The sequence below is a fragment of the Bufo gargarizans genome, chromosome 1 (assembly GCF_014858855.1).
Source record: "Bufo gargarizans isolate SCDJY-AF-19 chromosome 1, ASM1485885v1, whole genome shotgun sequence".
Lineage (NCBI taxonomy): Eukaryota > Metazoa > Chordata > Amphibia > Anura > Bufonidae > Bufo > Bufo gargarizans.
In genome coordinates this window covers 169,154,931-169,178,236 of record NC_058080.1, presented here as the reverse complement: position 1 = coordinate 169,178,236, position 23,306 = coordinate 169,154,931, and the positions used below count along the sequence as shown (strand labels likewise).

Here is a 23,306-nt window from a genome sequence, read left to right as displayed (position 1 = left end):
AAGCCTTCCTCGTCAGAGATGCAGTTACGGCTGTGCGGACATCAGGAGCGACAAGGGTGATGGGGAGCGGGATACGTATGAGGTGCCTGGCCATTTTGGGGGGGCATTATAGGTGTTGAATAACCCCCTTAACTATGTAGCACCCAAAGAAAAAAGCAATAGACCAACCATGACAACCGGTAAACACAGCGGCACGTATTAATACATGAACTGCAATTAATACTGTAATACCCATGCAGATGACTGATTGACATAGTCATACTGTATATTGCTATTTGTTTTACTAAGCTTACTCTACATTGAGTTATTTGATTAATGATCATTTTGTACTTACTTCCTTTCTTTGCCATTTCCATTTTCTAAAGAAGCACAACATTATGTAGAGGAACTGAATGTAGTATATAACTGCTATGCCTTGAAGGGTTTCTCCATGTATTAAAATTATAGTACTTGTCTGCAGAAATTTTATGACATAAGTCTAATCGATGCATTTTCTTAACGCAGGGCTTTACAGATGGAGATTTATCAAAAATACAGTTCGGAGGGGCCAATGTATCAGGATTTCAGATTGTCGATTATGATGACCCTGGAGTTGCCAAATTCATACAGCGCTGGTCAACACTAGAGGAAAAGGAATATCCTGGTGCACACACGTCAACTATTAAGGTATCATTGAAAATCCTTCAGTATCTTGTTTATAATATATAAACCCAAGTCATCAATATTACAAAAAACTCTATTTTATTGTTTCCTCGCTCCAGACTGAACAGCATGTAGAAAGAAATGTGTGTACAATACAAATAGAAGGCTTGAGTGTTCTCATTAAAGTGCACGTGCCGTGAGGAATATTTACTTTTAATGCAGAAATCTGTGACGCATCTATAAAGGGCATAATTCCATAAATCCACTACAGAGCCATTGGGCAGCATTTACAGGTTGCATCCTGGTTTCACCAAATTATTCAACTGGTACAGCAAATGGAATGATCTAAATCACAGGGTAGCAATGGGAAAAAACATAAAAAATTGGTTTACAATGTAGATTAACTTTCACAAATCTTAAAATGGATATATAAATGTATTTTCAGCCATATAATCTGACTGCCCTTGAAAGGTTTCAGCAGATTTAATCTCTCCCTATGAGGGAAACTATATGTAATATATAAATGATGACAATAGAGAAGCTTGTCATTAAGTAGAAACGAGAATCCCTATTTAGAATTATGTAACATGTCTCAGGAAGAGATTTACTTAGACTGATGTTCCATATGCCAGGAGTAAAATTCACCAAATTTATTAGGAGACACATTCATCTGAATACATTTTCTGCATCTTTGGTTGTCTGAGCACCAACATTTGAAATTTATGGTAGGGATTTATCAAGCTCTGCACTTCAGAATTCTGGCTTCATAAAGTCTCAAAATGTTACTTTGCACAAATATTTGCAGTCGTAGTCACTCACTCTAATTGCCAAAATGGTGCAGTATTTCAAGTATGCAAAAATTTTATTTACAATTGAATTTACAATACAAAAAAGAATCTATTGCATCTCATCCTACTCCATAACGACTTAACAATATTCTGTGACACACACACCGTATGGGACCGTTATTTCCCACACATACGTTCTCCTTTGGGCATCCATTTCTCCACCTAAGCCTTGGGCATTAATTAGGATTTATGCAATCTATGCCTCTTTAAAAAAGCAAGTCTCCCGCATAATATAGAATGATTATTACACCTTATCCACATATCTATTAAGGGAATGTCTTTTTTAACCCAATTCTTTACAATACATTTCCTAATGTAGATCAGTAATTTTCTAATCGCTAAGAAATATTTATGATTTAGCAGCTCTTCGCCTACAAATCCCAAAATGCATGTTTACTGTTTGGTGCTAGCTTACGGCATACCTGAGTTTGCATAATGGCTGTGCTTCTTTGTATAACTGCTGACCGCATAACTGTGAAGGAATAATTCTTTTTTAGGCTTCCATAATGTCTTTTTCAGCCTTATTATTCATTATTCTCCTCTTTAACTGCACTGCTAGATCCATTTCTCTCAGAAGCAGGGGTGTCTCCCTTCTTTGGAATCTGCCAGCACTATACTGCTGCGATGTTCCTTCCCTTACTTCCCACTTTTTTTCAGCTCTGGAGCTCACAGAACCGATATGGAGGGGGAGATCACACTTATAGAAAGGCAGGATGCTTCTGTGGTTTTCAGAAGCTGTGTAGAAGCAGTTCTTTTATCAGGCTTAGGATCTCAGCTAGATCTGACAAGCCTTCAGTAGGCTGCAAATTAAATGTAAGTGAGACCCCTCTTGGCCATGACTTTACAGCTTTTTTTTTCACGTGGATGCAGGCATAGTTTGTAAATGAAGTGATTTAGAAATCTGCTAGTTACACCATTCTCTATTAAAGGGCTTCTGTCACCCCACAAAAGTCATATTTTTTTTTGGGGATAGTTAGATTACTTATAGCGCGATACAGGAGAATATAATCTTGTCACTTACTTTCATGCGGCCGTTTCTTTAGAAAACGAAGTTTTATAATATGTAAATCCGGTCTCTACCAGCAAGTAGGGCGTCTACTTGCTGGTAGCCGCAGCAGAAAACCGCCCCCTCGCCGTGTTGATTGACAGGGCCAGCCGTGATCTCCTCCTCCGGCCGGCCCTGTCAGTATTTTAAAAATCGCGCGCCTCTGTTCATTCGGCGCAGGCGCTCTGAGATGAGGAGGCTCGTCTCCTCAGAACTCCCTCAGTGCGCCTGCGCCAATGACGTCTTCTCTCTCGGTGATGTCATCGGCGCAGGCGCACTGAGGGAGTTCTGAGGAGACGAGCCTCCTCATCTCAGAACGCCTGCGCCGAATGAACAGAGGCGCGCGATTTTTGACGCCCTACTTGCTGGTAGAGACCGGATTTACATATTATAAAACTTTGTTTTCTAAAGAAACGGCCGCATGAAAGTAAGTGACAACATTATATTCTCCTATATCGCGCTATAAGTAATGTAACTATCCCCAAAAAAAAAAATATGACTTTTGTGGGGTGACAGAAGCCCTTTAAATGAAATTAAATTGTGTGAAAGTACAGTGACTCTTTAACATAAAAAAAATCGAGTATATCTGTTTTAAAACCAACCCCAAGTAATTTTGAATAAATGTGTATAACCATAGTAGGTGAATGCTATTATTGTCTTACCACCCACATCTGGGACATTAAGAAACTTTTAAAGAGCTCAACCAATTGGGGAGGGACATAATAAAAACGGTGCAGTATACCTAGACAAAAGTGTCCTATTTAAAGATGTGGCAACTTTATCAAACAATGTAGGATGTTTGATAAATTTAGTGCAGACTAAGTGAAAACTGACTTTAAAAATTCCACTCATAAACTTCCCCGTATGTCTGCTATAAGCAGGTGTAGATCTCCACAATAATTTGTGCCAATTTTTAACACAAATTATAGTAAGGCCTCTTGTACATAAATGTTGTGTGCCCGTGGCCGTATTGTGGCCCGCATACGGCGGATACGCAATACATGGGCAACGGCCAATGTGCACTTCACATCACGGAGTGCTTCCTTGGTGTTTCTGTCCAGGGCTTCGCACCGCAAAAAAATAGAACTTGTTCTATTTTTTAGCGGTGTGGACGGATCACGGACCCATTCAAGTTGAATTGGTCTCAATCCATCCCGACCGCCGCACGGACGTTAGTGTGCAAGAGGCTTAAATCTGTGAGGCAGTGGGAGAAAAATTTAAAACATAAAAAGTCACTACTTAGTACCCAAATGTAGCATGCGCCATAATTTGTGACTTTTCAAAGCAAGAATTGTATTACAAATTATTGCAAAAAAAAATCCCTCTAAGTCTCTGTCGCCCACAGAATTCCAAAAAAAGCAACATACAATTAGCAGTCACTATTAATTAACATGATAAGTGGTCTTCGGGCGATATTTAGTTTAAAATAACATTGGTATACTCATGTGTAGGGTAATTGAAAGACATGTCATATATTTTCTTTCAACAACTTTTACTAATAACATAATGAGGCAGATTTACTGTAAAAAATTTGCCAGTTTTTTGGCACATTTTTCTCCAAAGAACTGGCATGCATGCTTTGCATCACATTTCCTAACTGTTTTACACTCTTTTCTAAGCATTTTACACCTTGTCTGACAATGCTTTCACTGGAAAGAAGTGTGACTTCATGAAAGGAGTGTGGCCTAAATGCAGCTCCGTGTGGCAAAAAGGCACCAAAACTTTGGTGCAATATTGCACTGAAGCTACAACATCTTATAGGTGGCGTATACTTAGACTAGACAACAGTAGTGTAGATATGGACAAGTACAGTGAGGCCCTGAACTGCAATCAACCACTGTCCCTACCTACTTGCAGTACAAGCCCTAAATGACTAGACCACAACTGGTCAACGGTCTCTACGCTACTTAAAGGGGTTATCCGAAGTTATTTTTTTGTTCTTTCTATGTTCCTAACTAAGCAACTGTATCAGCTTTCCAATTCACTCACTTTATCTCCGGTGGCTGGTTTCTCAGATTTCACTTGAGGGTCACATGACCTGTGATATCAGCTTCTCTCTCTGCTCTGATAAAGGTCAGTTTACAAGCCTGTAAACGAGACGTCACTGTGCTGGCCACGCCCCCCTTCACTGCTCTCTCTCTTAGGATTCTTAACCCCTTCAGCTGCACAGCTCTGCAGGCAGTGAGAAGATAATGCTGGGCGCTAGAGTTGATATACTAGAGAGAGCATTGCACAAGAAGGTAGGGGGAAGATCCTATGTGTATTAACAGTGTCATTATACATGTGGGACTTGCAGTCCTACACATACAACATGCTGCAGAGTCTCCCAGCACTCAGGGCAGCTCTTGTATCCACTCCCTTAGCAGTGTCATTATACAGCTGGGACTTGTAGTCCTACACATACAACATGCTGCAGAGTCTCCCAGCAGGCAGACATGTCACTCAGGGCAGTTCTTGTATCCACTCCCTTAGCAGTGTCATTATACAGCTGGGACTTGTAGTCCTTCACATACAACATGCTGCTGAGTCTCCCAGCAGGCAGACATATCACTCAGGGCAGCACTTGTATCCACTCCCTTAGCAGTGCAGGGGGAGGGGCAGAGATAGTTTTTATTGCATGTAAACAAATGGCCAGAAAAGAACCAGGGAAATAAGGAAATATATATATTTTTTTTTTTGCATAAAACTTGCTTAGCTTAGTTATATATCAGATTTTCAGTGCTATATTATTATTTTTTTCATAACTTGGACAACCCCTTTAAGTGCAGAGATGGACAAACAGCATACAAACAGCACAAACACAATAATTAGAGTTGACAGAAATGGGTCTGTGGCATGACCTCAAGAAAGCGATTCACACCAGACATCCCAAGAATATTGCTGAACTGAATCAGTTCTGTAAATAGGAATGGTCAAGAATTACTCCTGACCGTTGTGCACGTCTGATCTGCAACTACAGGAAACGTTTGGTTGAAGTTATTGCTGCTAAAAGAGGTTTAACCAGTTATTAACTCCAAGGGTTCACATACTTTGTCCACCTGCACTGTGAATGTTTACATGGTGTGTTCAATAAAAACATAGTAACATTTAATTCTTTGTGTGTTATTAGTTTAGCAGACTGTGATTGTCTATTGTTGTGACTTAGATGAAGATCAGATCACATTTTATGACCAATTTGTGCAGAAATCCATATCATTCCAAAGGGTTCACATACTTTTTCTTGCAACTGTATGTGAGGGCCTGTTGGTGAGCTGACCCTGTAAAACATTGTAGGTGGGAGCCTGCTTGTGAGCTGACCCTCTAAAAAATTATATGTGAGGGCCTGCTGAAGAGCTGACCCTGTAAAACATTGATGGTGCGGGCCTACTGGTGAGCTGACCCTCTAAAAAATTATATGTGAGGGCCGCAGCTGTGCTAACCCTGTAAAATATTGTAGGTGAGGGCCTGCCGGTGAGCTGATCTTCTAAAAAATTATATGTGAGGGCCTGTAGCTGAGCTGACCCTGTAAAACATTGTAGTTGTATGCCTGCTGGGGAGCTGACCCTCTAAAAAATTATATGCAAGGGCTTGCAGCTGAGCTGACCCTGTAAAACATTAGATTCGAAGGGCATTATATGCAACGAATAAACATGTTGATATAATGGAAGAGGAGGGGGAGGAGGAGAAAAGGAAGATTCAACCATATAACCTTGATTGTGGTGGAAGGGGTGCATGGGAATACAGTGTATTCAATACAGCATAAAAGTCACATTTAAAGTGCCTTTATGTTCAGCTGCTTTCCTTTGGTGGAGTAGAGAAGTCATGGTAAATCCCGGCCTTGTTCATTTTTATGAGTCAACCTGTCAGCATTTTCAGGTGGATACGCTTATCTGTTATAATGTCACCAGCAGCACTAAATACCCGCTTAGACAAAACGCTGGCGGCAGGGCAGGCCAGCACCTCCAAGGCGTAGAGCGCTAGTTCGTGCCACATGTCCAGCTTGGACACCCAGTAGTTGTAGGGCACTGAGGGATCATTGAGGACTCTGACACGGTCTGCTATGTACTCCTTCACCATCTTCCAAAATGTTTCCCTCCTTGTGACACTAGGCCATGCATCAGGGTGAGGGTGCTGACGGGGTGTCATGAAACTGTCTCAGGCTTTGGAGAGTGTTGCCCTGCCTCTGTTGGAACTGCTGTGTTTTCCCCTTGTCTCCTCTCCTCGGTTGGCCAAGGAACTACGGACTCTGTCGCCAGCGTTCTCAATGGAAAGTTTTGGAGCAATTTGTCAACAAGGATCTTCTGGTATTGCACAGTTTTGCTCATCCTCTACACCAAAGGAATGAGAGATGAGAAGTTCTCTTTGTAGCGGGAGTCGAGAAGGGTAAACAACCAGTAATCCCTGTTGTCTAAAATGCGTATAACGCACGGGTCACTGGAAAGGCAGCCTAACTTGGAGTCAGTCATGTGTTCCAAAGTACCTACAGGCAAGACTTCGCTGTCGTCATCAGAAGGATCAATCTCAATCTTCTTATCCTCTTCTTCTCACCCACGCTGAACAGATGGAATTAAACTTCCATGGGTACCTCCCTCTGTAGCGGAGGCAACCATCTCCTGCTCCTTCTCCTCCCCTCCATGATCCAATTTGCGCTGAGAAGACGAACTGAGGGTGGTCTGGCTATTACCCTGTGTAATGTCTTCCCCCATTTCCACCTCTTCCACATGCAAAGCGTCGTCCTTAATTGTGAGCAGTGAGCATTTGAGTAGACACAGATGTGGGATGGTTACGCCGATAATAGCGTTATCGCCGCTCACATCTGTGTTGATTCCTCAAAGTTTCTTGAAACCTCACAGAGGTCAGGCATCCTTGCTTACTCCTCGCTTGTGAAAAGTAGAAGCTGACTGGAAAGGTGACGACCATATTGCAGCTTGTATTCCACTACTATTCTCTGCTGCTCACAAAGCCTGTCCAACATGTGGCAACGTCGAGTTCCAGCGCGTGCTCACGTTGCGCAACAGTTGGTGAGCTGGCAATTTCAAGCGCTGCTGCAGCGTTGACAGACCGGCTAAAGCTGTCGATGACTTGCGGAAATGTGCACACATGCCGCGCACCTTAACCAGTAGCTCAGGTAAATTGGGGTAGGTATTGAGAAACCGCTAAACCACTAAGTTTAAGACGTGGGCTAGGCATGGGATGTGTGTGAGCTTGCCGAGCTCCAAAGCCGCCACCAAGTTACAGCCAATATCAGACACAACCATGCCTGGTTCTAGGTTGAGTGGCGAGAGCCACAGCTCAGTCTGGTCTCTTATCCCCTGACACAACTTTGTGTCGGTGTGCTGTTCGTCCCCTAAGAATATTAGCTTCAGCTTGGCCTGTTGCCGCGTCCCCACTGCAGTGCTACACTGCTTCCAACTACCGACTGATGACTGACTGGTGCTGCACGCAGATAATTCTGAGGTGGAAGTGGAGGAGGAGGCAGAGGAGAAGTGGGAGTTGGAGCCACTAACGTAGGTGCTGGTGGAAACCCTGATCGACGTAGGGCCCGCAATCCTTGGCATCAGTAGCACCTGTGCCATCCTAGGGTATGACTCGCTCCTGGACTCCACAACATTCACCCAGTGTCGTCAGGGAAATGTAGCATCCCTTGAGGAATGCACTTGTCCATGTGTCCGTGGTTAAGTGGACCTTCCCAGTAACTTCGTTGGTCAGGGCACATGTGATGTTACCGGACACCTTGAAAAATAGTTGTGGCTGGGGACTGTGTAACTCGTGACGGCCGCGGACATCAGGCCGCGGAAGGCCTCAGTGTCCACAAGCCTAAATGACAACATTTCCAGGTGGTAAAGCTGCGCATTTAGTGCTATAGCCTGTGGGTGGGTGGCTGGGTATTTGCGCTTGTGTTTCAAATGCCTGGGGTAAGGACATTTGGATTCTGTGCTGGGACACGGAAGTGGATGTGGTCGCTGATGGTGCTTGTGATGGTCCAGGTGCAGGGCGGGAGGCATCCGGGCCTGCGTCTTGTACAGCGGATTGGCCAGCACGTAACACCGGGGAAGAGGAGGCAGTGGTGTGAACCGCATACACAGATTGTGGACCCAGGCATTCCTATTACGGTGCTTTGATGCCATGTGGCGGATCATGCTGGTGGTGGTGAGTTTGCTAGTGTTCACGACCTTGTTCATTTTTGTTTGGCACAGGTTGAAAATTACATTTCTTTTGTTGTCTGCACTTTTCTCAAAAAAGCGCCAGGCTGCGGAACACCAGGGGAGATTTCCGCAAGGGGGTGCTCCGTGAAACAGTTGCAGGCCTGTTTGGTGTCGCCCGCCTTCTCCCTTTTGCCACTCCACTGCCGCTTCCAGCCTGTTACAGTGCTGCAGATCCCTCCCCCTCTGTACTGTTGTCCTCACTCGGCTTTCCACCTTCCCAGGTTGGGTCAGTGACTTCATCGTCCACCACCTCCTCTTCCACTTTCTCACTCTGCTCATCCTCCTAACTTGTTGACCTAACCACAACCTCAGTGATTGACAACTGTGTCTCACCCTATTCCTCAACCTCTTGAGACAGTAATTGCTGTTGAGTTATTGGCAACTGTGTCTCATCATCATCCACCTCATTAAACAGTAATTGCCGTTCCTCATCATCATCTTCTTGTGACTGTGGATGCTTAAGAGTTTGGGAATCAGGGCACAAGATCTGTCACTCTTCAAGCGTGCTTGGCAAGAGGGCCAAATCAAGGAATGGCGAGGAAAAAAGGTTCTCGGAATATCCGAGTAGGAGATCACTTGTTTGGCCAGATTCTCCATAGTGGGAGGAAGGAGTACCGAGACTGGACTTGGTGGTGCTTAACTGGAAGGATTATCTGCTGCAATCCAACTGACCACCTGGTCGCACTGGTCTGACTTCAAGAGTAGTGATGGACGAACAGGCGCAGGCACAGTGAGGAAGCCGGCAGCAGGAGCGCGTCCTTCACTCACTGCGCCTGTGCCGAATTCTAAACGCGACAACGCAGGCGCGGGATTTAAGTGACGATGAGGAGAACTTGACAGTCAATCAACGGGACCTGGGCGTGCCAAAGGGTGAGTAAACCGAGCATCTAGGTGGTTAAGCAACGCCTCAGTAGCACCTAGAGGCTCATTAGCATATTTTAAAAGTCTTAAGAATTTTTACAAATCAGCAGCAGGCAGGGAGTTATAAAGCATACTGTTATATACTGCTGACATTAGCACATCGCTATGGTCAGTCAGCTACATAATGTTATTTCTGATGACAGAAACCCTTTAACGCATACATTTTTGGTATACATTAAATGGATGGTAAAAATAGGATGTGAACCCAGCCCTAGTGTCAGAATAAGCACCAGTACACAGCGGAGCAGCGTGTCAGAAAAGGGAGGCGCCATGTACTGACAGAGCGCTACCTGGTCCTGGTGGTCATGAGGACTGTGTTTCCCAATGATCATTTTTCTACTGGGAAATACAGGGCACACTATAGTACACTAGAATCTTTATAATTTAAAGATATTATCCCTATCCCCGAATGATAATACAATTAGGTGGTTATTTATTATATAGAAATACGTCTATGTTAGGCTTATTTCTGACACAGATTGTGGCGCACAGGTCCTTAGCACCGCAATCTGCATATTTTTCCTGCTCATGCCAGGTCTAAAAAAGGATGGCGTGGGCAGGGAAAGGGATACGGTTATGGCCATCCAGTTATTGGATACCACCGCCATACATTGACCGGATAACACCTCTGTACAGTGACCGGATAACACCGCCATAACGTGACCGGATAAAAGGGCACTGCACAGGGTGTGGTAAGAGGGCACAATGCAGGGTACAAGGGGGCACAGTATGGAATGAGGGCCACAATACGGGGTCGGTGGCACAGTGACATGAGCCTGTGACATTAGAAGGTCCTTATGGTGAATGCGGTTCATACGCCACCTTAATGAGAGGCAGAGGAGTGAGACAGGGGTGCGATTGTGTGGCTATAGATAAAAAATGTAACTGTCGGCCAGTATAGGCCCCAAAAATTAGGCAATAGGCATTTACCTGACAGCAAAGAACGTTGGATTCTGTGGGTGGATGCATATTAGGTGGTCACAGGATAAAAATGTAACTGTCAGCCAGTACGGGCCCCAAAAATTAGGCAATAGGCATTCATCTGACAGCAAAGAACTTTGGATTCTGTGGCTGGAGGTAAATTAGGCGGTCACAGGATGAAAATGTATCTGACGGTCAGTATAGGCCCCAAAAATTTGTCAATAGGCATTCACCTGACAGCAAAGAACTTTGGATTCTGTGGCTGGAGGTACATTAGGCAGTCACAGGATAAACATGTAACTGTCAGCCAGTATAGGCCCCAAAAATTAGGCATTAGGCATTCACCTGACAGCAAAGAACTTTGGATTCTGTGGTTGGAGGTACATTAGGCGGTCACAGGATGAAAATGTATCTGACGGTCAGTATAGGCCCCAAAAATTAGGCAATAGGCATTCACCTGACAGCAAAGAACTTTGGATTCTGTGGCTGGAGGTACATTAGGCAGTCACAGGATAAAAATGTAACTGTCAGCCAGTATAGGCCCCAAAAATTAGGCAATAGGCATTCACCTGACAGCAAAGAACTTTGGATTCTGTAGCTGGAGGTATATTAGGCGATCACAGGGTAAAAATGTAACTGTCGGCCAGTATAGGCCCCAAAAATCAGGCAATAGGCATTCCCCTGACAGCAAAGAACTTAGGATTCTGTGGCTGGAGGTACATTAGGCAGTCACCGAATAAAAGTGTAACTGTCAGCCAGTATACGCCCTAAAAATTATGCAATAGGCATTCACCTGACAGCAAAGAACTTTGGATTCTGTGGTTGGAGGTACATTAGGCGGTCACAGGATCAAAATGTATCTGATGGTCAGTATAGGCCCCAAAAATTTGGCAATAGGCATTCATCTGACAGCAAAGAACTTTGGATTCTGTGGCTAGAGGTACATTACGCGGTCACATTATAAAAATTTAACTGTCGGCCAGTACAGACCCCAAAAATTAGGCATTCACCCGACATAAAAGGCCTTTTATGCCGCTGTATATACATAAGGCAAGGACCATACTTTGTTGTGGGTGGTGGTGGATATGTGTGGGCTGGCATGAGGAAATTTTATTACATGTGGTAATCACAGTGGTTGAATTCCTCTGAGAGCCATGCCTCATTCATTTTTTTAAATGTGAGGTAGGCGAGTACGCTTATCGGTCACGATCCCCCTGCTGCGCTAAATGTCCTTTTGGACAGGACACTTGACGAGGGGCAAGCCAAGAGTACCATGGCAAATTGTGCCAGCTCTGGCCACAGGTCAAGCCTGCACACCCAGTAGTCAAGGGGGTCCTCGCTTCTCAGAGCGTCCACATCGGCCGTTAACCCGATGTAGTCGGACACCTGTCGGTCTAGACCATGGATGTTAAACTCATGGCCCTCCAGATGTTGCAAAACTACAACTCCCATCATTACCTGATAGCTGTAGTATGCCCAGGCATGATGGGAGTTGTAGTTTTGCAACAGCTGGAGGACCACGAGTTTGACATCCCTGGTCTAGACGTTCCCTGAGGCTGGATCCGGAGGGTGGCTGTCGATGCGTTGGCTGCAAGAATGATCTCATATCCGAAGTGACCAACATATCTTAAAACCGCCCTCTTTTTGCAGGCGGTCGTCCCTAGGTGAGTGTTGGGCTTATCGCGACTTATGCATTGACAGCACAGGCTGCAGATAGCAACACTGTTATCAGCAGCTGACACGTTAAAAAAAGCCCCACACTGCGTAGCCATGTGTCGGTGTCCTGGGAGAGCAAGATGTGAGTGTGCATGGTGGATGGCTCGCTCCAGATACATTTGCAGTCTGCTTTTTGCCTCCTGTGCATTGCGAGTTCTGCCTGCTTGTCCTCCCTATCTGCTGCTCCTTCTCTTCCTCTGAAATCCCCTCCTCTTCCTCTCTTGTGGGCACCCACGTGACATCCATCGACTCGTCATCATCGTCATCTTCACCACCACTGACAGAGATCTCGGAGCAGACAGCCTCCTTGGGCTGATCTGGGTACTGTCATCAGACTGCTGGGTGGCGGCTGTTGCTACCTCCTCCTCCTCATCGAATGCCAAAAATGGCTACGCATTGCTAAGGTCTGGGAATGGATGGGAAAATAATTCCTCTGACTCGAGTGGAGGGGCTGTGGTGGTGTCTTTTGGGGGTGCACACAGCAGAGAGTGAGGAGGGTGCAGAAGCGGAAGGCTGCGTGAGCCACTCAATCAACTCTGGTGCGCCCTTTGAAGTTATCGCGCTCGCCTTCTCCAACTTCCCACTTAGGCTCCGGCCTGGTGCACCTGCCCGACACCTACCATCCCTGCGGAACGGTCTGCCTCTTTTTCTGTCTGTCATATTCTAAATGACCCTCTGCCTAAGTCTGTAGAGAAGAGCAGTATTTGTGGAAGAAGGTATATTGCAGCCTTCAATAAGTATTTGGTGGAAAAAAGTATATAGTAATAGGACCCCTCAATCAGTATTTTGTGGAAGAAGGTATATAGCACCCTTCAATCAGTATTTGGAGGAAACAGGTATATAGCACCCCTCAATCAGTATTTGGCAGAAACAGATATATAGCATCCCTCAATCAGTATTTGGCGGAAACAGGTACATGGCACCCCTCAATCAGTATTTTGTGGAAGAAGTTATATATCAATAGCTCCCCTCAATCAGTATTCAGTCAAAGAAGTTATATTGCAGCCCTCAATCAGTATTTGGTGGAAGAAGGTATATAGCAATCAGTATTTTGTGGAAGAAGGTATATGGCACCCCTCAATCAGTATTTGGCGGAAACAGGTATATGGCACCCCTCAATAAGTATTTTGTGGAAGCAGGTGTATTGCAGCTCTCAATCAGTATTTGGTAGAAGAAAGCATATAGCAATACCACCCCGCAATCAGTATTTTGTGGAAGAAGGTATATGACACCCCCCAATCAGTATTTGGAGGAAACGTGTATATAGCTCTCCTCAATCAGTATTTGGCGGAAATGGGTATATCGCACCCCTCAATCAGTATTTGACAGAAACAGGTATATGGCACCCCTCAATCAGTATTTTGTGGAAATCAGGTGTATTGCAGTCCTCAATCAGTATTTGGTGGAAGAAGGTATATAGCAATAGCACCCCTCAATCAGTATTTTGTGGAAGAAGGTATATGGCACACCTAAATCTGTATTTGGCGGAAACTGGTATATAGCACCCCAAAATCAGTATTTTGCAGAAACTGGCATATAGCACCCCTCAATTAGTATTTGGCGGAAACAGGTATATAGCACCCCTTAATCAGGATTTTGTGGAAGCAGGTATATGGCACCCCTCAATAAGTATTTGGCGGAAACATGTATATTGCACCCCTCAATCATTATTTGGTGGAAACAGGTATATAACACCCCTCAATCAGGATTTTGTGAAAGAAGGTATATTGCAGACCTCAAGCAGTTTTTTGGGGGGCAACAGGTATATCACACCCGTTGCAATTAGTTACTCCAATAGCGTTTGTCCCTCTATCTAGCTGCTGTATCGCAGCAGAACCGCACACAACTGCTGCACAATAAAAAAACACTATAATATACACTGCCCGATTCAAAAAAAAAGTCGCCACCAAAAATATTTAGTTGGACCACCTTTAGCTTTGATTACAGCACGCATTTGCTGTGGCATTGTTTCGATAAGCTTCTGGAATGTCCCAAGATTTATTTCCATCCAGTGTTGCATTAATATTTCACCAAGATCTTGCATTGATGATGGTAGTGTCTGACTGCTGTGCAAAGCCTTCTCCAGCACATCCCAAAGGTTCTCAATCGGGTTAAGGTCTGGACTCTGTGGTGGCCAATCCATGTGTGAAAATGATGACTCTTTCACAATTTGAGCCTGATGAATCCTGGCATTGTCATCTTGGAATATGCCCGTGCCATCAGGGAGGAAAAATTCCATTGATGGAATAACCTGGTCATTCAGTATGTTCAGGTAGTCAGCTGACCTCATTCTTGGAGCACATACTGTTGCTGAACCTAGACCTGACCAACTGCAGCAACCCCAGATCATAGCACTGACCCCACAGGCTTGTACATTAGGCACTAGACATGATGGTTTGCCTCACTGATTTGTTTTTTTTTTTACAGCTACACAGCTATTCAGTCCCAATCCCTTGAGTTCCCTTCGCATTGTGCGTGTGGAAATGCTCTTACTTTCACTATTAAACATAGTCCTGAGTTCTACTGTTGTTTTTCTTCGATTTGATTTCACCAAACGTTTAAGTGATCGCCGATCACGATCATTCAGGATTTTTTCCCTGCCACATTTCTTCCTCGAATACGATGGGTCCCCACTATCCTTCCAGTTTTTAATAATGCGTTGGACAGTTCTTAACCCAATTTTTGTAGTTTCTGCAGTCTCCTTAGATGTTTTCTCTTCTTGATGCATGCTAATGATTTGACCCTTCTCAAACAGACTAACATCTTTTCCACGACCACGAGATGTGTCTTTTGACATGGTCGTTTAACTCATTACAGCAGTTGGGGTTAAATAACTTGTTGCCAGCTGAAAGATAATCGCCCATGCAGTAATTATCCAATAGGAGGCTCATAACTATTTGCTTAGTTAAATCTAGGTGGCGACTTTTGTTTTGGACAGGCAGTGTAATTTCTATGTTAGAAAGTATATTATAAGTATATCACACCCCTCTATATCAGAACTATCGATAGCACACCTATACCAATCCTTAAAAGTACTTTTGTGGCCCTATTAGCTAGTGTTTGATGTCCCTAACTGTCCCTGCTCCAAAATGCAACCTCTCCCTACACTGGCAAAACACATCATGTAAAATGGCTGCCAGATCGGATTCTGTTATAGGGTTGGAGGTGTGTCCATGTGCTGAAACATCTCAATTGGCTGTCCTGTCCCATCTGATGGATGTGTCATGAGTCAAAGTTTGGCGCTATGCAAAAAAAAATATGGCGCGTGTGAATATCACCATATGTTCGCATGTTCGGTGAATCGCAAATGTGTAAAGTTCACCGCGAACCGCAAGGCCATCTCTATTCAAGAGTTGTGTCCTGCACCACCCTGCAAACTTGGACTGCTCGCCTTCTTCATTTTAAATGTGATATATGCTTGAAAGTATGTCACATGTACAGTAGAATAGGATTTGAAAGTGTATGCCCAAAATAATTTAAAAAGGTATTTGGGATGTGGAAACGTCACACAGGAGATATTCCTCAGATAATGTCAATGCTGTAAGCAGCGGCTAATAAAAAATTATAGGTAATGTCACAGGTATTTGAAATGAGGAAACATTATACAGGAGAGGTACCACCAGTAATGTCACTGTCCAAAGCTTCTACGTAAAAAGTACACTGTATGTCACAGATAAAAATTTTAGGCGCACACTTTACACTGGAGATGTGGCACTGGTAATGTCACTGTCCGCAGCAGACACTGTCTATTGAAAAATTACACTAGATGTCACAGATATTTTTGGGATGCGCACACTTTACACTGGAGATGTGGCGCATCTAATCTCGCTCTCAGAAGCGGACACCGTCTATTGAGAAAGTACACTGGATGTCGCAGATATTTTTTGGATGTGCACACTTTACACTGGAGATGTGGTGCAGCTAATGTCACTGTCCGCAGCGGACACCATTTATTGAAAAAGTACACTGGATGTCACAGATTTTTTTGGGATGCGCACAATTTACACAGGAGATGTGGCACGGATAATTTAACTGTACGCAGCGGACACCGTCTACAGAAAAAGTACACTTGATGTCACTGATATTTTTTGGATGCACACACTTTACACTGTAGATGTGGCACGGATAATCCAACTGTCTGCAGCGGACACCGTCTACGGAAAAAGTACACTGGATGTCACAGATATTTTAGGGATGCGCAAAATTTACACAGTAGATGTTGCGCGGATAATTTAACTGCCCATAACTGACACCATCTATGGAAAAAGTACACTGGTTGTCACAGATATTTTAGGGATGCGCACACTTTACACTGGAGATGTGGCACAGTTAATCTGACTCTCCGCAGCGGACACCGTCTATTGAAAAAGTACACTGGATGTCACAGATATTTTTTGGATGCGCACAATTTACACTGGAGATGTGGCACAGATAATCTCACTGTCCGCAGCAGGCACTGTGCATTGAAATATACACTGGATGTCACAGATATTTTTTGGATGCGCCCACTTTACAGAGGAGATGTGGCACGGATAACTTAACTGTCCACAGTGGACAACATCTACAGAAAAAGTACACTGGATATCACAGATATTTTTTGAATGCGCACACTTTACACAGGAGATGTGCATTGAAAAAGTACACTGGATGTCACTGATATTTTAGTGAGGCACACACTTTACACAGAAGATGTGTCGCGGATAATTTATCTGTCTGCAGCGGCCTATTATACGCTATTTAGCGCAGGATGCGCTAAAAATATATATTGCTGCTGTCACACACAGTAGTCCTTAAAAAGGCTTTTGGGTCTCTGAAAATTTTTTCTAATAAAAATCTTCCAATAACACTCCCTACACTGTCTGTCCCTTTCTATGCACAGCTCTCCCTGAGTAAGACTGAGCCGAACACGTATCATCGGATCCGCATTTTTGCAGAAAGCATAAGGCCGTTTGAATGAACCCTAAAACTGTGATTTGTATTTTTACACAGTGCAAAATATGACACTATTAGTATTTCTGACCTAATATATCATGGCTGAAACAGATTATTGCTGATAGCTGCAGAAAGCTTCCCCAAACAGATCATTGCTGATAGTTGGGGTCCAAGGAGAACACCCTGCGATCATTAGTGATGAGCGAAGTTATGAAAAATTCTTAGCCGAATTTCACAAAGAAATTTGATATGTGACAAATTACTTTGTCGTGAAGCGCATTTCTTTTGTATGTAGCGGGCATACTCACCATATCCATTTGCTCGTGGGGAGACCCTTGCGGTCATCGTCATCTCCGAGAACAAATGGATGTGCTGCCATTTCACCACAACTGCGAGGAAGTTTGGCTTTGCGGTGAATCACATTTTTTATGAAATCCAGATCAAGCCAGTTCATTTGGCTTCGATTTGCTCAACACTAGTGAGTAGATATTTCCATGAATGATAGTCAGCTATAATTGAGACTCTAGACAAGCACACATCCACCATTAGGCTGCTGGATTGCACACAGAAGATCTGTTGCTGTTCTGAATTTATTTATTTTTTCTATCATTTTTTTTCTTCTTTTTTTTATGGTTATTTTTCTGCTTGCTAAATCCTCTAAAAAAGAGTGGATATATACAATGAGCTTATGTGGAAAGAATGTACTGATTAACTAACCAACGAACGATACCAAAAAGCAAGACCCATTGAAATTCCAACTTGATTTGATGACAATTGAACTTGGCTTTCTGTCTCCTTGTCTGTACTTCAAGGTGTAATTCAAACTTCAGTAATGGCAATTTTCACGGTATAAATATAAATTTCCATTTTTATAGGAAAGACATTACCAGCTGATGCCCAGTGCTGTACGTCCGTGTCATCTCATGTCAGTCACATTGTATTAAGTTTCCTCTTTGTAAGATGAGCCTTTGTGTTTATCTATCTGTTGGTGTGGAAACAAATCAGATATATATTTTCATATTCGTGTTGACTGCTTTACTGCCTTGAAGCGTTGTCCACCAAAGTATCCATAGGACATTCTGCACGTCCTAGTTTTCTAAGAACTATAACGATTGACATAAATACTGTAATGGCAAAGCTTTCAATTCATGCATTTACTCTGTTACTTCAGAGCTGCTTTGGTATCAAGCGCTGAAGTGTTATTATAGAGAACTATTACAGGGTCCAGTCTTTAAAACGAACAAGCACCTGTGGTCTGGCTTTGCATAGAAAATTGAGAGATTATAATAGATATAATAGAGAAATAGTACACTTACGGAGCTGAGATTGCCTGTGTGCACTAACAGTGACATATTTGTCACTTGCATATTTTATCATACATCATTCATAATGTGTTTCTGTTGTTTTTTCCAATAAAGCTAGGCCGGCCGTTCCTAGGCTCAGTGACTAAACACTTTTTATTTTACCTTGCTACGCCTTTTTTCTTTCAATTACTTTGTAGTGCATGATTATCTAAGAAATGTAGCTTTTTACTTTTCATACTTTGATGCTGTGCTCTTTATTTAACTCCATTATAGAAAGATTCCTAATAACATCATTGACGTGACTTAATTACTTTGCTACTGCATGCACTTGAATGTAATCATTTAGAGTACTCATCCCTGTCAGTGTCCATATGATTCTCAAACGGTGACATAAACCACACTTACATCACAGACCAGCTCCTAATGACCTAATTTGATGAACTATCCAAGAAAAAATTGGACAATTGGGCAACTGAGATAATTTTGTAAATGAGACTGCATTAATAGAATAAATGGTAATTTGCATATTGGGCACTGGGGAGTAAGAATAGAGTCCTTAACTTGGAGGCATGATTAACAGCACGCACGCCATTGGCTTGTGTCATCACAAAGGATCAGATGGGCAGCCCCCGATTACACAATCAGAACATTATGTTCCAAACTGATTCGTCTGACGACAGGATGGTGTCCTTAATGGTGGTCATGGTTCATAGCACGCATGCTGCTGTTTTATATCCCGATCCCCTGATGAAGTCGTAGTAGAGGGGAGACATGTTGGGGGGACACTAGACCTGCATGCTTCTATTTGATTAGCATTGTGTGTAAGTGTAAAAATACATCAGTGAAACCCTAAGTGACAGATACACAACTTCACCGGAATGAGAGCATTAACAGAGCGACACTCAAAACATATAAGCTGCTCTATAAAAAAATAATAATAATAATAATAAGCATAAATACACAAGGTGCTTTGTGTATTTTAACTAACTGCTTGCTTTTAAAACCTGTAAATGAAGAATATTTTTGTAATAATGAATAAAAATAGATTCGTTTTAGATTGGCTGTTCGTAAAAGGTTGGGTCCCCTTATGGGGCTTAATGGCCCTATAGAAATGCACTGCATTAATATAATTGTTTTTCTAAATTATATCTGTGGTAGTAAACTTTGCCAGTAATTTTAGGATACATAGCCAGTCTGCGAGCTTTCAACCCTTTTAGTTTGGTAAGTTATACAGTAGACTGATATTAGAAACTTCAAGCCAACTGCCCGCTGCCATCCTTTCTACTATTATACCACATTAACCAATTAAGTCATACATTTTTTAATGTGATTCGAACTTTAGATAATAGTTCTCTGAAAATATGACTTACAAGTATGAATGTTTGGTTTGAATTTAACCAGACTGTACAATATTAAAGAAATACATTATTTTTTGCTCAGCACAGGAATAGCCACACTTATTTCCATGTATATAATTTGCTAGCTGGAAGAAATGAAGCTGCAAGCGGATGACAGAGCTGACCAAGATAGGAACTGCTAGAAATAAAAATGGGATAAGACTATTTAGAGTACTCAGCCCTGTCAGCGTCCATATGATTCTCAAACAGTGACGTAAACCATACTTACATCACAATCCATGAAAAAATTGGACAATTGGGCAACTGTAATAATTTTGTGATTGAGACTTCATTAGTAGAATAAATGGTAATTTGTATACCGATTCATGTATAATCGATTCTGTCATCTCTACTAATGATAGTCTATGACATGTTGATGTATGTGCTAAGAATTGTTCCTGCCAACACAACGTATATTACAAATGTGATGCAAAAAATAGTCTTATCCCATTTTTATTTCTAGCAGTTCAGCTAGCAGCTTCTTTTCTTCCAGCTAGCAAATTCTATGCATGGAAATAAGTATGTACAATTCCTATGCCGAGCAAAATAAATAAATTTATTTGGTTAAATTTAAACCAAACATTCAAACTGTAAGTCATATTATTCAGAGAACTATTATCTAAAGTTAGAATCACATTGAGAATGTATCACTATCTAATTGAATTGGTTAATGTGGTATAATAGTAGAAAGTAATCCTGAGGGTAGTTGGCTTGAAGTGTCTAGTATCAGTCTACTGTATAAGTTACCAAACTAAAAGGGTTGAAAGCTAGCAGACTGGCTATGCATCCCAAAATTACTAGCAAAGTTTACTACTACAGATGGAATTTAGAAACATTTTTTATTAATGCAGTGTCTTTCTGTAGGGGCATTAAACAGGACCTGTCAAAAATCATGACATGCCTGTTTTAATAGCTTCATGCATTCCCCATGTAAACAGTTCTGGAACATCTATTCTTATGGCTCTATGTTGTGCCATTCCTCTATTATTACTACTAGAAGTTATGAATGAATTGCTAGCAGTCTGCAGTAAGGGTACAGAGGGGTGGTAACCAGTTGGGGGTGTGTACCTGCACAGTCTGAAAATGGCAGCACTGATTGGATAGAGTGAGACTGTGCAGGTACACCCCCCCAACTGGTTACCACCCATCTGTACCCTTACTGCAGACTGCCAGCAATTCATTCAGAACTTCTAGTAGAAATAATAAAGGAATGGCACAACATAGAGCCATAAGAATAGATGCCCCAGAATTGTTATTACATGGGGAATATATGTATTAAAACAGGCATGTGAGGAGTGGTGAAAGGTCCTCTTTAAGCCCCACAAGGTGACCCAGCCTTTTACTAACAGCCAATCTAAAACTAATAAATATTTTTTCATTATTACAATAATATTCTTAATTTACAGGTTCAAAAACTAAGCAGCTAGTTAAAGAACACAAACTATCTGGTGCATTTCTGATTATTATGAGTTTTTTTTACAGAGCAGCTTATATGTTTTGAGCATCGCTCTGTTAATGCTGTCATTCTGGTGAAGTTGTATATCTGTCATGTAGAGTCTCACTGATGTATTTTTACACTTACACACAATTCTAATCATATACAAATATTCAGGTTTAGTGTCCCCCCAACAGGTCTCCCCTCTACTACTGCATCATCAGGGGATTAGGATACAAAACAGCAGCATGCATACTGATAACCATGGCCTCTATTTAAGGACACCGTCCTGTCATCAGACTAATCAGTTTGGAACATAATGTTCTGGTCGTGTAATCGGGGGCCACCCATCTGATCGTTTGTGAAAACACAAGCCAGTGGCGTGCGTGCTGTTAACACTCCCCCTAGTTAAGGACTCCATTCTTACTCCCCAGTGCCCAATATACAAATTGCGATGTATTCTATTAATGCAGTCTCATTCACAAAAATATTACAGTTGCCCAATTGTCCAATTTTTTTTCATGGATTATTCATCAAATTAGGTCATTGTGAGCTGGTCTGTGATGTAAGCATGGTTTATGTCACCGTTTGAGAATGGTATGGACACTGACAGGGTTGAGTACTCTAAATGATTACATTCAAGTGCATGCAGTAGCAAAGTAATTAAGGCACATCAATGATGTTATTAGGGGTCTTTCTATAATGCTAGTGTAAACTGTATAGAGAAAGATGAAATGGAGGTCAGCCCATTGATACAGTATATGACCTTTCCTCATTAAAATGGCTCTAGACTTGAATAATAATGCTCCAGTGATGCATAGAAATAGGAAAAAACAGCCAATGAACAGTTGAGAATTTTTCTTCAATGAAGCAGAAGACATGACTCATTGGAGAAGGCAACCCTTTGCTAATCATTGGAGGTCCAATTCCGATACATTGATGCCTTTTCTGCTGATGCAACTTCGTTAGCAGAGGTGCAGTGACTGCCTGCTTTGGAGCCCCTTACCCATTAGAGTTTACTGAACTGTGTTTTAGACACGACTGGTAGCCCCTTGGTTCATTTTGGCCGTGAGCTGCTCCACTGCCGTATGTGGGTCCGTTCTCGCGCACCTTCGTATCTAACGTTCGCCTTTCACATCAATGGCACATGGCGCTCTGCAGTTTCCACTTTGCTAAATCACAATGGTACCATTTGTCCACTCATGATACACTTTCTCCACAGCAGCACAAGAACAGTTCACAACCTGCACAGTTTAGAAATACCGCCACCCTTAGGCCCGAAAGCCAATAATCATCCCTTTTTGCCACTCTTGTAATCTTTATCCATCACAGCAATGAGGGATATGTGTGCAGACAGCTTATCCCACACCTTATGTACCCACTACGCCAGCTCAAGACACGTGACTTCATTCATGAGCTACATGCCACTGACATCGAAGGTAGAAAGCGGTCATAATGTGACTCGACTGTTTTTTTGTGGGAAAACTTGTAATTTATACATTTAAATCTCTGCTATTTCATACCCACCCTTCAGTGTACTATCAGAGACATCATTCAGTGAAGCAGGTGGCAGTCGTCACACCGGAGTGGACAAGGTTGTTCTCTACAAGTATGGAAAACATTAAGTTTGGCATAGATCTGTGAGGATTTTTACACATCTTCACCTGATGCCATTGAATATCTATGCCATTGCTGACAGTGGAGACTGGCTATTTATCACAACCCAATGATGCCACTTCGGCTCTCTACCTGTTTATCATCTTCCATACTGTGAAGGGATTGGCAGAGGGGAGAGACAGAGGAGTAACATGGTGAGAGGTGGATTAGTCAGGCAGCAGAGTTGAGGATAGATTGGAGGGTGCGAGAGTGCTAGATGGAAGGCCACAGAGGAGAATGTTGCAGTAGTCTAGGCAGGAGATGATGAGGGCATGTACAAAAATTTTTTCAGATTCAAAGTTAA

General features: G+C 42.6%; 1 protein-coding gene across 8 annotated transcripts in view; it reads left to right on the top strand.

Annotated features, from left to right (window-relative positions):
- GRIA2 (glutamate ionotropic receptor AMPA type subunit 2) overlaps window positions 1–23,306 on the top strand; it is a 233,140-nt gene that overhangs the window by 128,233 nt on the left and 81,601 nt on the right. For all 8 annotated transcript variants that reach the window (XR_006390560.1, XR_006390561.1, XM_044300096.1 and 5 more), the window contains one exon: window positions 505–666. Coding sequence is in view for 6 of the 8 variants with exons in the window: in XM_044300096.1 (XP_044156031.1) it covers window positions 505–666 (162 nt within the window). In the remaining 2 variants the exon portion in view is untranslated. The remainder of the gene's footprint in view (window positions 1–504; window positions 667–23,306) is intronic.